Source organism: Tachypleus tridentatus, chromosome 11 (assembly GCF_004210375.1).
Source record: "Tachypleus tridentatus isolate NWPU-2018 chromosome 11, ASM421037v1, whole genome shotgun sequence".
Classification (NCBI taxonomy): Eukaryota; Metazoa; Arthropoda; class Merostomata; order Xiphosura; family Limulidae; genus Tachypleus; species Tachypleus tridentatus.
The window spans coordinates 62382611-62406722 of record NC_134835.1 but is presented as its reverse complement, the minus strand read 5'-3'; the positions used below and the strand labels follow the sequence as shown (position 1 = coordinate 62406722).

General features: G+C 33.3%; 1 protein-coding gene across 11 annotated transcripts in view; it reads right to left on the bottom strand.

Annotated features, from left to right (window-relative positions):
- Positions 1-12088, bottom strand: part of LOC143232288 (alpha-tocopherol transfer protein-like) — a 41338-nt gene extending 29250 nt beyond the window's left edge. For 4 of the 11 annotated variants that reach the window (XM_076467505.1, XM_076467509.1, XM_076467506.1 and 1 more), the window contains exons 1-2: positions 11971-12071; positions 7600-7734 (exon numbers count right to left, since the gene is read on the bottom strand). Coding sequence is in view for 1 of the 11 variants with exons in the window: in XM_076467504.1 (XP_076323619.1) it covers positions 7695-7697 (3 nt within the window). In the remaining 10 variants the exon portion in view is untranslated. Of the gene's footprint in view, positions 1-7599; positions 7735-11970 lie in introns of all 11 variants that reach the window. The other 7 variants (XM_076467512.1, XM_076467508.1, XM_076467504.1 and 4 more) reach the window with 5 other exon arrangements.
- Positions 12089-24112: the final 12024 nt, after the last annotated feature.

Sequence of the window (24112 nt, the reverse complement as noted above, 5' to 3'; positions counted from 1 at the left end):
ATTTAGGAGCTATTCACGTGTTTGTTAGCAACTAAATTCAACTAAAATGGGAACGGCAATCAAAAGAGGAAGTATTATAATATAAAAAGTGTATTGAACTTATGTGACCGACTGACTGACCGACCGATGTTTGGCTTTTATTATTATGAATGTAACGACTTTTTGTCATTTTTAATGATAATGGGTTACATGACAGTAGAAAGTTAATAATTTAAAACAAGGAACTTAAATATATTGAATAATTTTACTCAGCTAGTGTCTCGATTATCAGCTGTTTCGGTTATTCGCAATTTTTTGCTTTCCCCGGACCAGAGCGGTTACTTTAAGAACCAGTGTATATATATATTCACTTTCACAGCAACGAGTGCATGCCTACGATCACATGATAAGAACAACCACTTGATGGAACTGCCTGAACTAAATTAATAACGTGTTGCTACATCTCCAGCGTTTCATTATTTTAAAAAATAACAAATAAAGAAGCACTAAATCCGCCATTAAAATTCTAAAAACAAAATTCGAGTTGAGACTCAAAGGCCCCAAGCGGCACAGCGGCATGTCTGTGGATTCACAACACTAGAAACCGGGTTTCGATACTCGTGGTGTGTAGAGCATAGATAGCCCATTGTGTAGCTTTCTACTTAACTACAAACAAACAAAAATTAGGATTAAAGGAAAGCAAAAATAGTCCCGGATTTCCAGTAGTTCAGAACGTTTCTAAATTCGAGTTTTATATAGCACAGCCATCATACGCGCAAATAAAATATGAGAAAATACTAGGTACCACAATGAAATTTTTAGTTGCCATGGTAACGTGGCATCTGAGATTTGTCGAGTTCTGAATCACAGGACTTCGAAACACAGTAAGAAAGGATTTTTGTTTGTTTCTTTGAGAAGTTTCACATAAAGCCACAGAACGGGCTTTCTTTAAAAAGCCCTCTCAGATTTTGAATTGATGGACGAGAGCGGAGTTACCTAGGCAACTACAATAATCGGCAACTCTTAAGCTACTCTTTTGTGATCGAACAGTGGTGCTTAACAATTACAGTTACAGAACAATGTCATGGTGTTGGAACCATGAGCCCTCTGATTCACAATCCAGACACGCTAACGAAATAGACAGTGTCTGACACTCTGTGTCAAATGGAATTTGAAGTATAACAGCCTGGATGCAGTTTAGGAATTGTAAAGGATAAAGAGTTGACAAGCTATTTACTATTGGTGAGATTTAGAGACCACCTCATTTACATTCATGTCTCCAGGTGTTATTAGAGAAGATTTATAGGCATAAATATCAGGATTTTAAACACTGGATCCCTGTACGTAGAATACAATCATGTGTAACATAAGTAGTGTTCTGAATTATCGGAATGAAGAACATTTTGTTATTTTTTTACTTATTCTTTCAAACAGTGAAGATGATCGAGCTACAGTGACTATTTACTAAAACATTTTGTACCTAGAATTTATTTAAAACGTCAGTGCTTTAAACGGTGGTAAGCAAAACTATTTTGATGTTTCAAGAAACAAATATTTAATCCCATAAACGCTTCGAGTTTAGAACTTGGCCTAATGGTTGGACTGGACTTGCGCGAGTCTGGGGCTCGAGACTTGATGATACCAAACACGTTTCGTGCTTTTATTTATGGGTGGATCATAATTCAGTTAAGAATTGTTGCTTTTGGTTTCCGATTATTGTCATCTCTCTGATTCGTAGTTAAAACTATAAATGGCTTTGTTTGAGCTTTAGGGGCGTTTAATCTCGTCATTTAGTTCATTGTATTCATTAACGTTGTTCAGTTTAACAAACACACCTATCGGTAGTTATGTGCAACTCAAAATGTTTACTTAACCCGTTTAACGAAACTGTGCAATTTTTCATTTACACGATAATACCAGGAAGAGTGAACATCTAGAGTGCACTTGGACTACATCCAAAAGCAAAACATAAACCAGTACTTCAAGCTGTAGCTCTTTTGATGAATGCAGGCAAATGTCGTTGTCGTGGTCAAATTGAGCAGCTTCCATATGGGGCGGTTAAGCCTTATTGCCGACTAGTGAACTTTATAAACTCAGTGTAAGATTTAATCAAGTTATCAAAGAAACTAAATGTTGTGTGTATTATATAACACTTACGAAAGTTTTGTTTTTTATTGTAATACCAATAAAGATTGAATTTTAAAATATTCTTAGATATTATAAAAAGTTTATTTGCTATAGCAAACACTTGTTATTAAGGTCAATGAACCACATTTACCTACACGGTCGTATCAGCTTGGTGAAGATTAAAATAGATATAAGAACGCAAATCTCAGGTAAATATTGACTATTATCTCCCATTGTATCTCTTTAAATACATATAAAAATGTTACGCGACTGAAAAACAACACAGAGCCATATCGCATTCAAAAATCAGATAATTCAGGTTCAAAGCCAAAAGTTTACGGGTTTACAACGCTAAAATCAAGGGTTCGATTTCTCTCGGTGGGCACAGCAGATAGCCCGATGTGGCTTTGCTAAAAATAAACGCACACAAACACTCAAAGCCAGAATCACGGTCAGTTTGTGCAATTTCAGTTGTCTTTTGAATTTTGAAACACTGGAGAGATTTGATATCACTTTGGATCCGTTTTCCGATAAACTTTAAACGGCTTGGCATGGCCGGGTGGGTTAAGGCGTGCGACTCGTAATCTGAAGGTCGTGGGTTCGCAACCCCCTCGCACCAAACATGCTCGCCTTTTCAGCCGTGGGGGCGTTATAATGTGACGGTGAATCCCACTATTTTTTGGTAAAAGAGTATCCCAAGAGTTGGCGGTGGGTAATGATAACTATCTGCCTTCCATCTAAGCTAGGGACGACTAGCGCACATAACCCTTCTGTAGCTTTGCTCGAAACTTTAAAAACAAACAAACAAAATTTAAACAGTTTTTCAACTGCAAATATTACTTATGTTTTGAATTGCAACATACGCCACGTTGATGACAAGTGCTGGAACTGTTTAAATGAGTAATTAAAAATATTTATTACAAATGTATAACGTTTCATTATTATGAAATCGTCATTTGTGTAGATTAAGCACTGTTTATTGATTTTGTATATTTGATTCACGTTTCTAGCAGGAAATTAAAATTTAAATAGCTAAAATTAAATACGAATGCAAAAGTTTTAGTTAAATGTATATTTAGGAATTCGTGTAGCTTGTAGTGTTAAATATGTATTACGAAATTACTGCCTATTCTCTAAACTTGTAAAAGATTCTCAAGTGTAATAATTAACAATGTACTAATGTGTGTAAGTAACATATTGTTGGCAACTAAACTATCGAGAACCTCGCCTAAGGTTTATAAATCGACACGCCAAGAGAAAGTTTTCATAATATTATGTTGGTTTGCTAAAGTCAATATACTATAAACCCTTGAAGCTATAACGGGGATTAACGTTTATCAGTCGGGAAACTACAAATAGTTGATCAGGCGTTGATACGCTTAACTTTAGTGAGTTAACTTTGGACGTTAGCATTTCTACGAGGACATTAGATATTTTCGTCGGGAAAAAACAACTGTCAAGAAGGTAGTTTCGTGTCAGTTGAAGTGTACTTTTGGATCGACATAGAATTAATTCGCTTATAGTGGTTTTGTTTGTTTCGAATTTCGCGCAAAGCTACTCGAGAGCTGTCTGCGCTAGCCGTCCCTAATTTAGTAGTGTAAGACTAGAGGGGAGGCAGCAAGTCATCACCACCCACCGCCAACTCTTGGGCTACTCTTTTACCAACGAATAGTGGGATTGACCGTAACATTATACGCCCCCACGGCTGAAAAGGCGAGCATTTTTGGTGTGACGGGGATTCAGACCCGCGGCCCTCGGATTACGAGTCGATTGTCTTAACCACCTGGCCGTGCCGGGCCCGCTTATTGTGAACCCTCGATAAAGTATTTAGTTCCAGGCCAGATAGAAAGTCAATATTGTTTGTTAAACTTTTGTATGTAAATTATTATTACTTGAAATAACTATTTGTAAAAACTGTTATTACAAATTGTATTGCTGTGTGTATATTAAAATATATTTGTGCTAAGAAAGAAGATTGTGTGTATCAATCTTGTTGACAAATGTCATAAACTGATACATATTAACATTTAATTAGTTTCTAAATTCAAGTTCGAAATTGCGGCCATTTGAAATCGTAATACGTTAAAAGAAGTCAAATAATAAATCGGAGGCTTGTCCGAGATTAATTATGATAGATAAAGAAAACATTAAAGCTCGGTAATCCAAAATGCAAAATTTTCCAGAAACATCCCTTATAGATTATTGATATGATATAAAATACTGTTCTGTGTAGACGGTATTAATTTTATGAGTGAATATTCTATGATTGTTTAGTTTTGTTCATAACAAGAGGGTTAGAAGCAATTATGATTTGAATATTATAAGAAATTTAGCTGCGTAAATTAATAAGTGTCCTACGATGTGTTTGTAACTTATTACTGTAGATATTATAAAATACTGCGTGAAATTTATTAATGTTGAAAATATATAATGAGGAAACGGTAATAAACATAAAAGTAGTTTGATGTGAGAGGAAAAGTAGGCAGACGGTGAGAAACCAAGTCTTATATGAAGGAGTCCGGACAGAGAAGGAAGGCTTAAAGGTTGTTACGTATTAGGGTTGGTCTAGCGGTGTTGAAAGAGATAAGAAGAATCATTTATTTCGTCAAAGTTCTGAAGTAATTGAACTTGCCTGTGTAGACTTTGACTAAAAGTATACGTTTATTGGAAGTAGGCCTAGATACGAGAAAAGGAGTAGAAGATTTTAGAAGTATCAGTATTTAGGATACAACCGTGGTAACTCAACGAAACGAAAGTGAACTGTGCTCGGATAGTTTAGCGATAATAACAGAAAAATGGTTCCGCTTCTTAACTGAAATTCTAAAGCAATCGAATAAATCTAAGCGAATTTTTGACGAGAAGAAGAGAACTATGTAGTGTTCATGATATGCCTATGATCATCTATACTATACATATATTCTATATTGTAATGAATTTTTTTTATATACGTTTAATTAGTTCCGAAAGTATATATTATTTTGAAAACAAGTGAACTTACAGCTGTTCGTTTGTTTTTTGAATTCACTGTCAACAAGTCACAGACACCTACTATGCAAGGATTTTAAGCCTAACAAAAACAATATATATATTTAAAAAAGGTAAAAGCCTTTAATTAACAATTGGTAAGCATAACATCTGACAATTATACACGACCAAACCGTTGAAGAAAATAACACTCTTAAGAGATGTGTTTTAGGTTTCTTAAATATAAAAAAAAAGTTAATTTTAATTAGATAAAAACATGGTTTTGTATAAATAGTAGAATTAAGATCTATATTTAATTAATATTGAAACAATTAAATGCTGGATCAATATTTATTTAAAAATATGATGTTTTAACCCCAACTTTTAAGATGTATGACCAAGTTCTTGGTTATCCTGACCAACGTGACTCTACCTTAAAGACTCCCAGTACTATGATATAATTATTGTCTTCTACCTTATTCAGAGCTATGGCAAATCTGTAGAGACTCTGGCATTCATCTGTGGCAAGACGTAATCTCCACAAGGGTGCGCAGCGATAATACTATTTAAAATAGCCATAGCCAACCACCTACTTTATTGGCAACAGTTATAATAGATATGTTCATTGGTGAATTGAAAAGTTGGTACTTGGGATGACCAGTAAGAATGAATGTAGACCAGAAAACCAGACATGTTTGATATAAAGCAGTTATACAGCATTTTCATGAAGAGGCTACTATTGCTGGGAAGAATGCCAGTACTGTTATTACTTAGTGATTCTCATAAGAAGAAAGGAAAGTTGAAGCTTATGCCAAAATTTAGTGTCGTATTGGACTTATACCAATAAAAGGTGTACTTGTAAACCTGACCATCCAGAGACTATAACACTGATTTAATAAGATAATTGTTTTTTTTTATCTCAAACACACACACACAAATATATATAACTTGTACAAGTTAAGTGATAAAACTTTCAATGAACATTACAAAAATTAAAAGTTGACACTATTTTTAAAATAGTCTGTTAAAAAGATTGAGAGTTAAAAGTTATATTTAACTTACGTAAAAGTTCAAAGGGGTGATTAAAATGTATATTTTACGTCTGCTTTATAAATTAAGAAGTATTATCAAATTGTGTAGTTTGCAAAATTAATCTATCGCTTATACGCATCTTATTTTGTAAAGGCTAAATGTCCTTATGTGTATATTTTGGTAAAGTTCTTAAAATATAATTTCACGTTGTTTACAACTTTTTATTAAATGGTGTTTTCGTTTGTGTTTCAATTCTTTGTTAATCTTTTTACTAGTAATATGCCAAAAATAAACCCTTGTGTATAGCGAAAGAGTCAAACCCTCACAGGTCTAGCAACAAACGTATCTGGATCTTTAATCTAACTTCATCTAGTATCTGTACTTGACGATGTGACCTGGTACAACTACATCGTCTTGGAAATTTTGGACACCTTTAGCACAGGTTTCTCTAGTTCATTTCAAGCTTTAGACTAATAAGATAGTCCTACCCTGATCTACACTAATCTTGTCCCTGGAGACTGTCTCCTACATTTGTATGCTTACGCCTTGACTTGTCTATTGTCACCTGGTCAAGCGTTATACGAAAGTTTTCCAAAAGTTTCGCTTTCTAACCTTAAAAGTATTACGTGTGAATCTTTTTATGAGTAAACAACACGCAATACACAACTTAGCGAATTTATTTTGTATGTTTAAGATTTTTGTAAGGGAAGAAGTGAGCAGTGTCAAAAGTCATGTAAAAGATCGAACTTCGTGCCGAGATAAAATACTTTGTTAAAAGGAAAATGAAGCAACAAAACATCCAACAGGAAAACAGTATTAGAGGAGAGTGATCTGACATATTTAATAGTGAAAGAAACGGCGCGCTGAGTTTAAGTGCGGTAGACAATTATGTGAATGTGGTTAGAGGTGAAATCAGCCTGAGACATAAGCCAAAACAGAAATTGTAGGCAAAGTTCATGATATGATGAAAGATTTACCATTAGAAAGTTATCAGTAGAAGTAAGAATCGACAAAAATACCATAGCAAGCATTCTGAGTGACAGTTTCGGAATGAGTAAGGTTATTGCCAGATGGATTCCGAAAATGAGTAGAAACGAATTCGAGTTATTGAAAGTGAACGTCTGCTCCAAATACTTCAATAGATTAGTAATTACTGATGAAATGTTGGCTCACCAATTCGATTCAGAAACAAAAGTACAAAATTTGCAATGGAAAAAAACCCAAATTAACCCAACCAAATGAAGTACATGTCAAACCCTCAGCTGGGAACATCACAATTATCATGTTTAAGTACTAAAATAATTTGAAAGAGATCAAACCTTATAGTAAATTACTAAACATCCTTAATTAACAATAAACCAAAACAAAGAGAAAAGAATTGCTCAGAAAAGGTGAACTACTTCATCACGACTACATACCAGCTCATGAATCACGTGTTGCTATAAACATTGTTCATGATGCTGGCTTCGAATTACTCAATCATCAGCTCTTACTCACCTGCTTTAGGCCTAAAAAACTTTTGCTCTCTTCCCTAACTTTAAAATCCTTCTGAATGATCAAAGATTTCAGAGTGACGACGATCTATTACATACCATTCAGTCCTGGATTGAGGATCAATAAGGAGATTTCCTTCTGAAAGAGGTAAAGGTCTTAGAGCACTGCTATTTCATATTTACAGACACAATTGAGATTATACTTAAAAATAAATCGTAGTTGAATTAGTTAACATGTTGGTTGTATATCAAGATAAAAAGTCGGAAGTCCTGATTTGACATTTATGTTCATGAGTCTTGCTTGGTGATATGACATCTTGGTAAGTCTTATTAAGTACTAAAATTTCAGTATAATTCAAAAGGAAATTAGTTCTCTCTCAAAGTTTGGTCACTTTTCGTTTCATGGAGTTGTCAGCTTATTGTCCGGTAGCTACTGAGCAGAAATATTCAACCCAGTCAAAGAAAAAAATTAACAAGTACTACTGTTTATCGTTTTTATCTCTAATACTGATTCTGTACCAGCTGATTTTGTAAAATTAAGTATTTTTTTTTTATTAAATTGGCGTTTTCTTCACTAGTGTCTTTAATTTCTGGTCGAGTGGAACTGAATTTGATCGCCCCTGGGTAAAGTTAATGCAACCTCCTTTTACCGTGGTTTCACAACTTAATTGTGGGTTTCTAGAATACACGAGAATGGCATACCCTGGTTCAAATTTTTAAAACATCCTTGACCTTAAAACTAGATTCGGTGTTCGCGCTAATTGTAACAGTTAAAATCAATGCAGCTGATCGCATCGAAAACAAAACTTGCTTATGTAACCTTTCACGTCCTGGTTAACCTTACAATCTACCAACGGATGGGCAGTCGTGTTTGGCAGTATGGACATTCTATACCTATATGTGCATCTACCCTTTAATGTGATAAATGTGAATTACAGAAATGCCAAATAAGATATTTGGTAAAGTACACATTGTACGTATTGTGAACATGGAAAAAATAATGTTTTTATAATTTCTTTTTGTTCTGTTTAATATATAATCATCAATAGGTAGTTACGGTTTATTCCAAAGTATGTGTTGTAGCTAACTTGCCTCTTATGGTGTCGGTTTTCACAGTATCGAAATCGCTCCGTATATCAGAAGTAAACGTATTGTTCCATTGTTCCACTGAAACTGTAATTCATTCAACGAAACGTGTGTTTTTGTGCACACGCATGCATAAACACAAACAAATCTACCTACTCTGTAGTTCGAAGTTTCTGATTTTTGTGCAAAATTATTAACAAAACACATTAGTCACTGATAAAACGATGACTTACATTTTTAATGATAAAATGTAAATCGAAGTCTTGCATTATGGAAAATATTTAGTTTTCCAGGTTTGTTAATGTGGTCGCATGGCCAGGTGAGTTAAGGCCCTCCTGTAGCTTTGCGCAAAATTCAAAAACAAACCTTCCTACTAAACACAGTATCAAAAGCTCTAACATATTAATTTTTTTACCTTGAAAATACCAATATAACCTACACTTCAAACTCTTTCTATATGAAAGGATCATTTTTATTACATACGCACATATTATTGTTTTAAGCTGCTTTTCATACACTTCATCATAGACCGTAGTACTGTGACTATCTGCCTTCAACATGCCTGAATAATTCCGAATGCGGAAGCTAATCTAACAGGACGACAACGTGTGGCCCTTTCACTGCCAATACATCGTGTAAAAACAGTTGGAACTAGAAAATAAAATCGTGACTTTACAAATGAGACTTCTAGAACGAAAGTAAAAAAATAAATAAAATAAGAGAGAAAATTCGTTCTTCTTAGAACACTGGATGAATGAATGATATTGTCGGTTGAAGCAGATATAACGTTTAGACGACTTTTTCATCATACGAAGCTCACGTTTTTGCTGATAAATTCTTATACTTTTACATCATTTGATTAATTATCCAATCATACCTGACCAATCGTTATCAGGTTTTTTTTTGCTATCTTCGTTTGGTGTTTTTTTTTAGTACAAAGTTGCACAACAAGCCATCTACGCTCTTTCAACTCCTAGAAATCGAACTCTGGATTTTAATATTCTAAGTCTATAAACTTACCCCTGACCCGCTGAGGAACTTCTCTTAATTCAATACTATCTAATATGTTGTTATTCGTTATTTGTCTTGTTACTTCAGTGTAACTTGACAAATTACTATCAGCTGATTTCCTGTTAATTTAACGCCACCTGACAAATTACTATACATTTTTCCCTACCATTCCAATGCTGCCTGGAAAAAAAAATTATGACTGATATTTTTGTGTTAATGCAATGCTATCTATCAAATTCTTGTGTATTCCTTCCGCCGAAAACAACACTATCTAACAATTGATTATATTTTTTTTATGATAAAACAACGCTATTAAACATCAAATCAGTATATTTTTTTCTGCTGAAACAACGCAGCTAAACAAATTATTATTGTTGTTATTTGCTAAAACAACAAAACTTATGAAATTGTTATAGATTTTTGTTCTGCACAAAAACAACGATATCTGTCACACATTTGTTGGTACTTTTCCTGCTAATCTAATCTTTTCGTCATGACGACCAGTGTTAGTATTGTTTTCAGCATAAGGCAGGGTATAAATATGTTTTATTGACTTCTTCCAGAAGAGAAAGAAAATGCCATATGTTTTACCCATATGTAACTTTGTTATTTAGGCCCGGCATGGCGTTCGGCTCGTAATTCGAGGGTCGCTGGTTCGAATCCCCGTCGCAACAAACATGCTCGCCCTAGCAGCCGTGGGGACGTTGTAACGTGACGGTCAATCCCACTATTCGTTGGTAAAAGAGTAGCCCAAGAGTTGGCAACGAGTGGTGATGATTAGCTACCTTCCCTTTAGTCTTGCACTACTAAATTGAGGACGGCTAGCGCACATAGCCCTCGTGTAGCTTTGCGCGAAATTCCAAAACAAACTTTGTTATTTACAAATGTATTCTAATGGTACTAAATGTCATGAAATCACGACATCGTGTTGTCCACAGCTCAAAACTTACTGTACTGTTTACCCATGTACGAAGTGTTACATAATATTGTGACATAACAACACAGTCTCGTAGTAAATTACATCCTGCGAAGAGTTACTTAATAATAAAATCTCATTCCATCTTTCCAGGTGCGTAACTGATAATCCATCTGTTTATTCATCAACTTTCGCCTACCTCACCATATTTCCTTTGTTCATTTTTTATTAATTAATTCAATGAGTCAGCATGTCCATCTTACCAACCAATTATCTATCCTTAACTGAAACTTCTGTGCGTATGTCAAACATAGATACACTTAATATCCGTGACAGTGAGACTGTGTTTCAGTTGAATCTATCTACCTGACTTTCGTTTCGTGGCCCGGCATGGCCAGGTGGGTTAAGGCGTTCGACTCGTAATCCGAGGGTCGCGGGTTCGAATCCTCCTCGCACCAAACATGCTCGTCTTTTCAGACATGGGGATGTTATAAAGCTATGGTCAATCTTACTATTCGTTGGTAAAAGAGTAACCCAACAGTTGGCGGTGGGTGGTGATGAATAGCTGCTTTCCCTCTAGTCTTACACTGCGAAATTAGGGACGACTAGCGCAGATAGCTCTCAAGTAGCTTTGCGCGAAAATTTAAAAACCAAAACAAACAAACAATTTTTTCATAGTAATGTATTTGAGTACACAAGAATGAAGTAAATCATATTGAAGAAAATAATATAGAAATTTATTATTACAACGATAATAAAATCTCCAAGGAAACCAGTTTATAAAATATTCACAGTGGAGTTCCAGGGAGAGCCAATCAGCATTTATTTTGTTCTTTCTTTGACGATGACCTCTCATTATATAAAGCTTTTTGAAACACGGTGCATACATGTGGAAATAGCATTTTCATACTTATCAGAGGAAATTTACTAAAAACGTGTATTTGCAGGGGTAATAAAGGGGGACCGTTGCATACTTCGGATATCTTTTTCATCTCTGAGCAAAAAGAAACTCATCAACTGATTTCTACATTGGATAAAAAAGAATCCCTACCCACACACACTTCCAGACATGGCTACAGGTTTGTGTGAGCATCTCAGATTCAAGTAAACAAACATATAACTTCAAAAACGGTGAGAGTACAATATTCTTTCTTTATATCAAAGGAACAAAAATAAAAGTTAGCTAAAACTGAACTATTTGAAAGTTATTGTTGTTATGTCTAAGAAGATGTAATCTGTTTTACCGCGTTTTATCACTATTATGAACAACTGAAACTATAACATTCGTAAATTAGTTTTTATCTTTCAAAGTTGACAGAAAGTTTCACGGATAGTTATTTTAAAGTTAAACTATGAACTTACCTACTTCCTCAACAGCGCGCGACCAAGACGAACCACTGCGCTCTTGTAACTCACACTCTTACTCTGAGACTCGCCGAGCACCTTTGTTTGGTACCAGGCCTCAGGCAGAAGGTTTTACTGACAGCAAAAAGTGGAACAGTGTGTTGCAGCAGACTGAGATCAAGCTGAATTTCTATTGGTTCTTTATGTATCGAACACAAATGCGTTTATCAAATATTCTGAAACAGTTTTACCAAATTCATCACCACGTAACTAAATTTGTTTGTTTTTCTCATTCATCTCTGAATTTCATACTTTTATAATCTCTGTTTTTACTTTTTTACTTTTGGATTTATTCACTTTTATTCTTCCTATCTCAGCAGCACTCAGGGTTTCTGGCTAAATTTTGACATCTCAGATCACTACAATAACAATACAATGATTACGAGAGGAACGACATTTACAGAGCTAAACAAAAATCAGTTGATTTTACATGTACATAGTGGGGGCATATATAGTAAAAACTCAGTTAATAAAAATAAAATTTCAAAGAAAGTTCTATAAAAACAGTAAAAACAATTTAAGTTTGTTGCTAAAGGTATAAAGACCGTTGGAGACGTTTTTTACTACAAGGTAGCTGGAACGTTTTGAATAATAAAGAGAAATTTCGTAGGAAGAATTTGGCCCCACATTTTGTGTGTTATGACTATTACATTCGACTTTGTTAAAAATTTTATTCTGATGTTTTCCACGTTTTGCCTAGAGTTTTAAGGAATCCCACGACTAGCATCTTGAACAAGCATATTGTGTGTCTGTCCAAAAATAGGCTCGGCATGGCCAGGTGGTTAGGGCGCTCGACTCGCATTCTGAGGATTGTGGGTTCAAATCCCTGTCATACTAAACATTCTCGCTCTTTTAACCATGGGGTCAATATAATGTTACGATCAATTTCACTATTCGTTGGTAAAAGAGTAGTCCAAGGATTGGCGATAGGTGGTGATGACTAAATGCCTTCTTTCTTGTCTTACACTGTTGAATTAGGGACGGCTGGCTCAGATATCTCTCGTGTAGCTTTGCGCGAAATTTAAAACAAATCAAACTGTCAAAAAAGTCAACTGAGCTACAATGCCAAAACCAGGGGTTCGATCTCTCTTAGTAAATATAGTATACAGCCCAATGTTGCTATGTTATAAGAAAATCATACAAACACTGTATCCAAAAACTATAAACATATATATATATATATATATATATGGATAAACAGACTTGTAGTCAAGCATGACGTATTAAGTTTCAAAACTAAATAACAAGACTATATACTTGTTAAAACTGGCCCCAAAATATGACAAATAAATAAGAACAACAACTATGTGAAGTTTATAGAACCCACAGAAGTGTTAGTCGTTGCGCCATGAGTTAGATTAATCTACAAGCATATGTTATGTGCTTATAGATGTGTACCTCTACACATTAGCTTGTTGTTTCTTGGGGGTATGTTTCTTTACACACACACACCGAAACTGTACAGTGGTACACCTCGTTCTTTGTTACACCTATACTTCCATCTCGAGCCAATCACCGTTTAGAAAAACTTCGGAGTTTTGGAACTGGATAACAATTGTATTTACTGGAACAACCGTTGGTTGTTAGTAATTCAAAGTAGAATTGATGTATGTTTGGTGAAGGAATCACAACAACAACAACAACAGAAATTGTCTTGCACGTTTTTGTTGTTGTTGTTTACTTGTTTTTCCTGATTTAATAGTGGTATTCATGATTATTATAGTCATGTACAAACGACTAGTGATAATATATGAAAACCCAGGACTAGTAAAAAAAAAATGAAGAGAGAGAGAGAGAGAGATGCCTGTTAATTTGAAATGGTACTTTCATTTTCCCCCTCCATGCCTTCCCTATATAGGTATACTAAATATTACGAAAAAAATGAGGTCACTGTTCCTTTTCCCCGCACCTCTCCTACATGATCGTGTTCTAAACAAGTATTTTACGCTGGAAGTTATTTGCTTCACTGAGTTAACTTCTGTATTACAACACTTGAAAAAATAGGTAGTCACGATACAGTGATTTCTCTTTTTGTTTAGTTTCTAGCAAATTATATTTTAAATATGAACACGTATTTCTTCACAGTTGATAAACGTTGCAAGATCGTGAGACTAATTAATCAAGTGAAAAATAACTTGTAACCGACGGTCTGATTCGGTGGATAAATTACTATTTTTGTAAATAACCTCGTGAAGAAATTATAACCGCACTGTGCATGTTCAGATACTTAAATCACGAAAAGTACCTCAGCATGCCTGACATTAAAATAACTTGAGGAATTTATTAATTTGTAGCAATCAACATATTATATTTCGTTAATTTACCAGAAATTCGGTTCACATATAGCTCCAAATACGATTAAAAGGAGGAGACGAAAAACTTTGCTTTCAACGATAAACCATTAAATGTATCATAAAAAACCGAGTGAGTTCACAATTGTAAGAAACATGGATAAGGTATATTAAGATGGTTTGAAATTAGCTTTTAACTAGCACTCGCAAAACCATTGTAAACCATGAACTTTATTTCATTCTCAGATATAATAAAAGCAGTAAAACTATTATACGTCATTACTAATAAGACTGTGACATTTTAAGGTATTGTGAGCAAGACTTACAAGGAATATTACGTAGTGCCATCTATCGAATAAGTTTAAAAGCTTGAAAGCAAAGTGTTTTGCACCATTATTCAAGATGGTCAAAATTATCTTTTCTATTTTAAAATTTATTACTAAATGACTAAGAAAATATAACCATATAGTTCTAAACATCTTGTAGCTCATCTCAAACGGTTTTTATTGTTATGTCAGTATACTTCTAAATGTGCACTATTAGTGGTTTACAGCACATCTAATCTATATATTCGATTTCAAATCACCCTCGCTGCATTATGTCCACAGTTAGAGCGACAAATGCGTTAGCTACCTTGGTCTTTAGCTCTTTGATATTTTTTACAGGTGTGCAATACATGATATCCTTAACATACCCCATTCTTTTTTCCCGTATTGGCGTTCGTAATTACATTGAACCATAGCCACTTTGTGAGTTTCTGGAAGTCAAACATTGCATTGAACCTTTTTTTACACGATTGCTATTTTACAGGGTAACACTATTTATCTGTGTAAAAAAAGACAACAACATAATCTTTAAGTTGGTCCGCAAGGTGTAGCAAACTGCATTGTTGTATTTGCTTAGTTATTTAATTATTAAATTTCAAAACTATAGACAATTTTTGGCCACCCTATATACTCCTCATAGAATGGGAAAAGTAACTATACAGTTGTTTCATTTAGAAAATAGTTTAGTTTCTAGCTATTACTTTAAACAAAGAATAGTTAAATTAGTGAGAAATAACCTCGTAATAATTTCTTTAGTACCTCTCATATAATAAATATCATGTGTACAGCTACTTTTGTCCCACCCTGTATATACATGTATAAAATCTTTACATGTAATAAGTATTTAAATAAATTAGTTTCTTTTTGCGATAAATGGACCTTAGTTCAGTGTAGTATCAGCTTAAAGTGTTGCTTGACCTTGGATAAAATACAATCAACTGAATTATTTTAAACATACAATGTCAAGAAATGTTAATAATATTTATTTTCAAATGCGTCAAAATTCCTGTTGGGCACGTTCTGAGTGCTATAATATCTTATGAATGTTGTAATATAAGTATGTTGTCTTGATGGAGTTATAATAGCCCTTGTTACAGAGTTTGAAGGATTTTATCTCTGGAACGGGTGTAAATCCATTTGTTAACATAATTTTTTTGCACTCTACAATAACCTAGCTGTTAGGATATAATAAGCAAAATGTAACACTGTAATTATATTAATTCTATACACTATAAAGAGTTAATTGTGATTGTTTATTCACTTTAGTGTTGTCCAATAAAAGTTGTGAAGTGAGTTGTTGCTTTATGAGTCATATAACATTGTATTATAAACTTCGTTTCAAAATAACTATCATACCATTTACATTCAAAGTGATATAGCTGATAACGCATTTGCCGCAACTGTAATTACCCAGATATTTTAATTCACTATTAGTATCTGTCTCTTGTCTTTCCAATAGTGTTAGCAATAGTGTCAACTAAACTGTAATTTGAAGTGTGTACTACCTAATGTTATATAATAGGACGTATTAATTTGACTTTTACAATCTTGTTTTGATGCTATTGTGAATCAGTCATTTGAATTCGAAATTCATAATCTTGCAATATTTCTGTTAAATTATAAACATTGTTCCAGTTTCTCTGTGGTTAACTGCATTAGTCCAACTGAAAATGAGTGCCTTTAGGATTTTCTGGTTCGTTTCTGTTCAAAGTATATCTTTCTTAGATATGTGTACAATAGTTTGCAAATTTATCAGTTATAGTTTTGATTTTTGTGCTGATAAAACAAAACCGTTGTAGTTGAAAATATTAGAAAAACGTCAAAGTAAGCAAATATTGCTTTTCTTGCTTCATTCATGTCAATTCATGTCGTGATGACTAGCTTCCTTCCCTCTAGTCTTACACTGCTAAATTAGAGACCGCTAGCAGAGATAGCTTTGCGTGACATTCAAGAACAAACAAATTCTTCTCATTGCTCGTCATGGTTGAGGTTATCAATTTGGTGACCAGTCAGTTATCTTGCTCATTGGAGTTCTTCCGAGAGAATGAATGCTTTATCCACTAGTTTTCAGCTAATCTGTTCTTATTCTGGGATATCTCAGTTCATTGCTTTCACCATTCACTGGAATGCCCAGGTTCCATCCTTCTGATCTCCTACCATTAACCTACTAGGTTTGTATATAGATGCTCTCAGCAAAGATAGGATGAATCTTCATTTGAGATTCATGTTCACAGGGCTTTTTACCATTCCACTTATGTTCTGTTTTATCTCAATAGGTAGTTTCTTCCCAAAACTTCAGCAGTTACAGAAGTCAATAAGATTTTCTCTCCACCATTGCCAATTAAGCAGTAAGCTTACGGACTTACAACACTAAATTCCTGGGTTCGATTCCTCCGGTGAACACAGTAGATAGCACAATGTAACTTTGTTCTAAAACAAAATAAACAAACAGTTATTGAAGATTATGTGTACTTTACAATTATACGAAGTTAGAATCCATAACATTAGATAGTGTTATTGGTGATGGTGACACTGTCCACCTTGAAAATGTTTTTAGTTTTTTAAAAACCATTAATCTTTTTAATGCCATTTAAGTTTTTTTAAATTTGTATATTATGCCGTTTTTAATGTGATTCTCTTTTAAGAATGAAAGTACACCTAGCTCGATTTGAAATTAGAAAATGACCGTAACGTCAAATAATTCGAAACTATGACTGGAAAGGCCAACTTCAGGTAACTAAAGCTGCTGTTTGAACTATCCGTTATTTATCCTGGCGAGTTATGAGTAAAAGTTTGCTAAAAGTCTTTTAAAACTTTTATTACTTTCCTTTCTGAAAATGGCCATAACATCAAATAACTCGGAACCAGGACTGGAAGGGTCAACTTCAGAAGACTGACGGTAGTTTTTGAACTTACCTGTTAGTCTTCCTGGTGAGTTATGATAATTACAATTATGCTACAGAAAGGCCTTTATAACTTCTATTACTGTAGTTTTTCTCTAACCGCTGTAGACTAGATGTAAACATTGGTTTTAATGCTATTTATGTTTTCTAACTTTGTTTTGTTTTACCTTAATTTCATTTTACGAATTTTACAAAATTTACTTTAATTTTAATTTTTACCGGATGTTTGGCACAGATAGTCTATCTGATTTGTGCCATAAAACATCAAACAAACCAACCATTTTTTTGATAACTATATTACTTCGTATTATTGGAGGATAGTGGTATGCAGCCAATCAAACAACAGCTGAAAATGATTTTACAACTAAGTAAGCAAAGTAAACTATAAATATTTATAATCATTATCAACCGACTTATAAGACCAGGGCTCTACACTAGAGAACAAGCCAGGTCTTTCACGCTTGAGCTATAGCTCATGCAGTCTTTTATATATGACTCGATTCTTAATTTTCAAAGTGCCTTCTCTCACTCTGAAGATGGTCAGTGACTGGATCGAAAACTGGTCAAGATTTAATGTTCACATATCGTCTTATTATTTTGCATGCTGTTTTATAATATGATGAACTGATTCTATGTTTTGAAGCATTTTACCTATTCAAAACGTCATGTTTTGTGTTGATTTGATTTTTCGCACCTTATCTCTTGCGTTTTACTTAAAAGAGCTTTAGTTTATCTTTGTCTCTCACAGAGTGTATATTCTTCAACATTATAAGTTGACGTTGTATCATAACAATTTATGCAAGAACTAGTCTCTACTGAAGTCAATGCAAACAATCCGAAACCCTTACCCATTTTACACGCATGAAATTTCAATGCCTACAGTCAAAGTGAGATAACCTGCATCAGTCCCCACAAAACAGTTCAAAAACATTACCCAAACGACCAGAAGAGTACCAATACTAGAATTACTTGCCGATTTCCACAAGGAGAAATTCAGCGATATGACACCATGAAGAGTAGTGTTACATTGGACTTCAATAGATATCAGGGTTAACCTGAGAGTTTGTAGGAGCTAAAATGCACAAAGTTTAGAATAGAAGTGGTAAAGGTTATTAGTAAGTTTTCACTTCTAATATGGCCCAGCGAAGTCATAAATAAATTTGTTTATCATACAACTTGATACAGACATGAAAATCAACTATGCCCGTTTCTTTTCTTGTAGCCCCCGCTAGTACAGCGGTATGTCTCCGGATTTACAACGCTAAAATCATGGGTTCGATTCCTCTCGGTGGGCTGAGCTGATAGCCCTTTGTGGCTTGCTATAAGAAAATACACAAATATACACTTTTCTTGTAATCAATATACAGACGCAATAGCTTAAGAAGGGAACAATTGTTGTTTTATAGTTACATACATATATATATATGAGTGATAAAATGCAATGTGGATTGTAAAGTCAAAAATAATAACATAAATCCATCTTATGAATTACAAAATATACAAAGGTTATAAAGCTTTGAAAACGAATGTTTTAAAAGTACATAAATGTACAAAATTTAATGACATGTGTTATGGATTCTAATATTTTTTTTTAAAGATATAAACGTAACTAGCCAGGACGAGAAAATAAACAATATTTATGTTATAGCATGTATGAATGATAAAGATAATTCATATGTGTAACATGTAAAAAATAAGGCTATTTCCCTACTATTTTGTCTCAAATGTTTTCCCTTTTCTCGAATGTGTATGTACTGTGGTATAAATCAAGTTTCTTATGTGTATATTTTGTGTTAAATGATATTATTACAGGGTTGAATTCCACGTTAAAACTATTTCTACAAAATATCGTATGTTTAATTTGAAAACTGTGATGAAGGATATGTTTGGCTTATTTCATGTTAAGTATTGTTGTACATGCATAAATTAAAGGTTTATTTGTGTATTTGCATTATAAATGTCTCAACATTTGTTGTCTTAAGTTATTAATTTATGATTCAATTGCATGAAGTTGATTTATTAATTAGATTTTTAATCGATAACAACTTTAACCATAGAATTACAGAGAAGGTTCCAATTGAACCCTTATTTAATTTGATAAACACCATGCTAATCATTCCTGAGGCATCATACATACGAGCAACTTCACCTGGAAAGAAAGAGTACTAATTTCCAATTGTTTTTGCCCTCTTATTTCTTTCATGTTATACTTTTATTAGATAAAAGTATTCTTAATGTTACCGAAACATTTTATCTCAGTCTCTTATATTTGGGATGTGGTCAAATTAATTTTCCATTTGATACAGCTTTCAGTTTTGTTTATTGCAATAAGTAGCAAGAGGACTTGCTGGTAACATGTAATAAGATTTATTAATCTACATGTATGTTTCTGCTCTGTTATGTTAACAGCTTTCTTTATTATAAGCTTAAGAAGCTAGGTCTGTTACAATGTATCTCAGAACGGCTGGTATGGATATTAATCCTTTTACCAAAATAAAGTACAGAACAACGTTTCAATCTTCTTAGGTCATCTTGAGGTTAACAAAGAGAGTTTGCAACTGATCGTTGCTGGACACGTGTCTTAGGGACTAGAGTATAGACGAGTACGGGATTGTAGGGGGCGTTGTAGTTAAATGTCTGATTATTAATTAGCATAGATATAAAGGTGTCCCTTATATTGATTTAATTTTGATTTTAGTTACCGTATAAGTAGGTTTTTTTTATTTTGTCTTTGTTTATATTTGTTTCCCTACTTAGTATCTAGGTGTTTTCTATGGTTATGTTGTCTTTATTTGACTTGCAGTGTTAAAAAACGTGTGAAGGCATTTTTTGTGTTTTTTTAATATGGTTCCCATTTCTCTGCTTGTTTCTCACACATAGAAGTCGTGGCAGTTGTTTCATTGCATTTTATAAGTAATCTTGGTGCTGTGTTTGTGAGTGTAGTTTTTACATGGTATGAATATTTTAGTTTTGTACCTGATTTTCGAATAAATTTACTGTTTACTATAATGTTGTGTTTTGTTACAAGTTTTTTTTCCAAGCGGTGGTTATATTTTCGCTGATGTCGGGAATATATAGTATCAGGGGCGTAGATTTTTTACATCCGATGGGGGAGATGATTTTGGCAAGCACTTATGTGGACTGTTCAATTTGCAAATTAGTAATCTCTGATTACGTGAACCTGAAAGCTGTAAACATGCAGTCACAAAGTAATCTTGTTGCCACGATACTTGCATGTATACTTAGGCCTACTGACTGATACTTACGAACTTTCGCTTAGATCGAAAAGCTTAGAAGCACACCTATATTTAAGATGTACATTTCGGCTACTGAAAAAGCCAATATCTAGGCCTAATTATGTAATTCGATTGGTAAAAAAACACGAAAATCACAAGAACAAACACAATTTGTAGGCCTATGATGCAATAAAACAATTCAACAGATCAAACTGTAGGGGGAGATGATTGTATGAACCATACCCTCCACCTAAAATGAAGAGGGATGTATATCCCCCCCCCCCCAGGATCTACGTCCCTGTATGGTATGCAGCAGTGTAAGGTTTTGTAGTTTGTTGTATCTTGAGATTTATTATTGTTTATTTGTTGTTGGTCTAAGCGTATGTGTATAATTTTTTCAAGGTATAGGAGAAAATTTGTTGATTGTGATGAAGTGTTCTTTTATTTTGCATATCTCAAGCGATCAGTTCAGCCTTACACCCAACAATATACTGGTACAGATATGTTGACGATACAATTTCTGGATATACATCTACAGAACACACACTTAGTTTTTTTCAACCACGTTAACTCTATACACCCAATAATAAGTTTACCTGTGAAGAGAAAAAAGCTAACCAAATAGCATTTCTCAACCTCAAGATAACAATAACTGATACACAATTCAAAACAAAGTCCACAGAAAAATCACCAATACTGGACTATACATTCTCTGGGACTCAGCACATAAAACAAAACAAAAACTCGACATATTAAGAAACTAAATAAACACAGTCACAAAACTATGCTCGCCCAATAAAATTAACGAAGAAAATCAACCAAATAAAATAACACTTCATCAACTCAACAAATTTCCTTCAAACACCGATGAAAAATACACGCACACCTAGACCAACAACACAGTTAGCAACAAACAGACAGTAATAAATTCAAAGAAACAACAAACTATAGAAGTGTACACTGTTGCACACCGCATATTCCCGATATTAGCGAAAGAATAAAGAACAATTGAAAAATTGTACAACAAAACATACCATTTTAGTAAACATTAAATTCATTCAAAAACAAGGTACAAAACTATAATCCATACTAGGTAAAAACTACACTGACAAACATAGCACTAGCATTATTTATAAAGTGCAATGTAACAACTGCCGCGACTTCTGTATGTGAGAAACAAGCTGATAAATGGAAACGAGATTTAAAAAAACAACAAAAAAACATCTTCACACGTTTTTGAACACTGCAAGTCATATAAACACAACATAACCATAGAAAACACCCAGATACTAAGTAGGGAAATAAATATAAACAAGCGCAAAATCAAAGATGCCCTACTTATAGAGCAACTAAAACCAAAATTAAACCAATATAAAGGAACATTTTATGTCTAAACTAATTAATAAAGTAGCATATAACTGCAACGTCCTCTATAATCTCGTATCTATTGATACTCTTATCGATATGACATGCACTCAGTAACTTTAATGTGTAAATTCTCCCTTTGTTAACTTGAAGATGATTAAAGAAGGTTGAAAGGTTGTTTTTTACTTTATGTGGTATAAGTATTTATACCCATACGAGCTCACCTGAAATAGATTTTTACTTCAAGTGGGTTTCTCGTCATCACAAATTAGGTTTGATATAGTTATAAGTTAGGCCTAAATAATCAGGCTTGTTACAATTTCTTGTACTGAGCTACAAATGTAAACCGTGATAAGTGTTGAAAATAAATATGTATATCAATATAAGCATTAATTTGAATAATATTAAGTTGAAAAATAGTGCAATATGATTTGTGATAGGCATAAAAACTAATGGGTTGCTTCGTGGCCTATCATTAAACAGTTTCCTATAGTATGAATTTTACGTTATTTATTCCACAAACGATTACAAGAAGGTTGATGATTATTAGTGAATTTGGCACAAAGTTTATAAATCTGATGCTCAAAATATAGTGAAGAAACTTTGTGAAAAATTGAAGTGAGTTTATGAATTTTATCCACGAATTATTATTATTTTTTAATGTTGAATACATTCTATTTTGTTTAACAAAGTGTGAGGAGTAAACATAAATCTTTCGAATATGTGCATGACATCAATACTGAAATTATGCATTTGATTGATAATTTTGAACTTGAACGTTTGATAATGATGCTCATTGATCATACGTAAATAGAAGCAATACACTATGTTTGTAGTGAAAGTTTATTATTAGTAGTATTTACTAGAGATGGTTCTTGTGGTTAAGTATTGTCATGACAGCCAAGGAAACTTGGACTATTTGGAATGTAATATCTGTAAATCTATAAATATGACTTGAAATAAAAGTAACTCGTGCTTTCATGGTCTATGTTAACTGAGAAACACAAGTAGCTGTTTCCTATAGTGTTATACTATTAATTATGCAAGGTTAAATAAGCTGTTGCTTCCTATGCTTCAAACAATTATAAATGATTTTAAATTAGATGAAAAGACTTTGAAAGGCTTAGTCTGAGCTAAATTCAAATTTTGAAAAATGAACTACTTGAATAACTCAACATCAACCAATACATCAAAATTAGGCCCAGTAAATGTATGTATGTATGTATGTATGTATGTATGTGTGTGTGTGTGTGTGGCATATATATATATATAAAAGCAAAGTGATTATATTGGCAGAATTTAATGGAACATTGGCTAATAAGCTGTAACATAAATGCTTCACTACTCACATAGAATAACGTTCTATGTGTATGTTCATACATTAAATTACCTTTAATTTTAATGTTACATAAGCTAATAAATATGTAATATATTGTCAGAAAATAAATTATTCAAACATAGGTATGGTAAAAGACAAAATGAAACAATTTTTTTTGTTTTTTTTAATACAATCTGTTTTTTGTTTGTCAAGCAGTGATAGTTTGCTTAAAATGTTTGATACTAGTACTAAGCCAAGAATAATGTTTGATAATTACTTAAGTTTCAAAACCATTATTAATGCTAAAATTAAAAACAAACAAACTAACTTGTCTACATAACAAAATATACACAAGTTTTATTGTTTGCACCAGAGAGATATAAAATGCTTTATGTAAATTCTTCCATCTTGATAAATACACTGGATGATAACATTCTGTCCACTGCAGGGAGTCAAATCCTTGTTTCACATAATTTGGTAGGACAACATGGGACCTGCTGGTTTATCTCAACTGTTCCATCCTCTAAACTAAACTAATATTATTAATAAATAAATTTAAAAAATTTAAAGTCAGTCCTTACTACTTGCATAATTGTATACTTATCAAACTCACTTTAATTTAAAACTTCCAGAACATCCATAGGTAACCCATTCCAGAGGC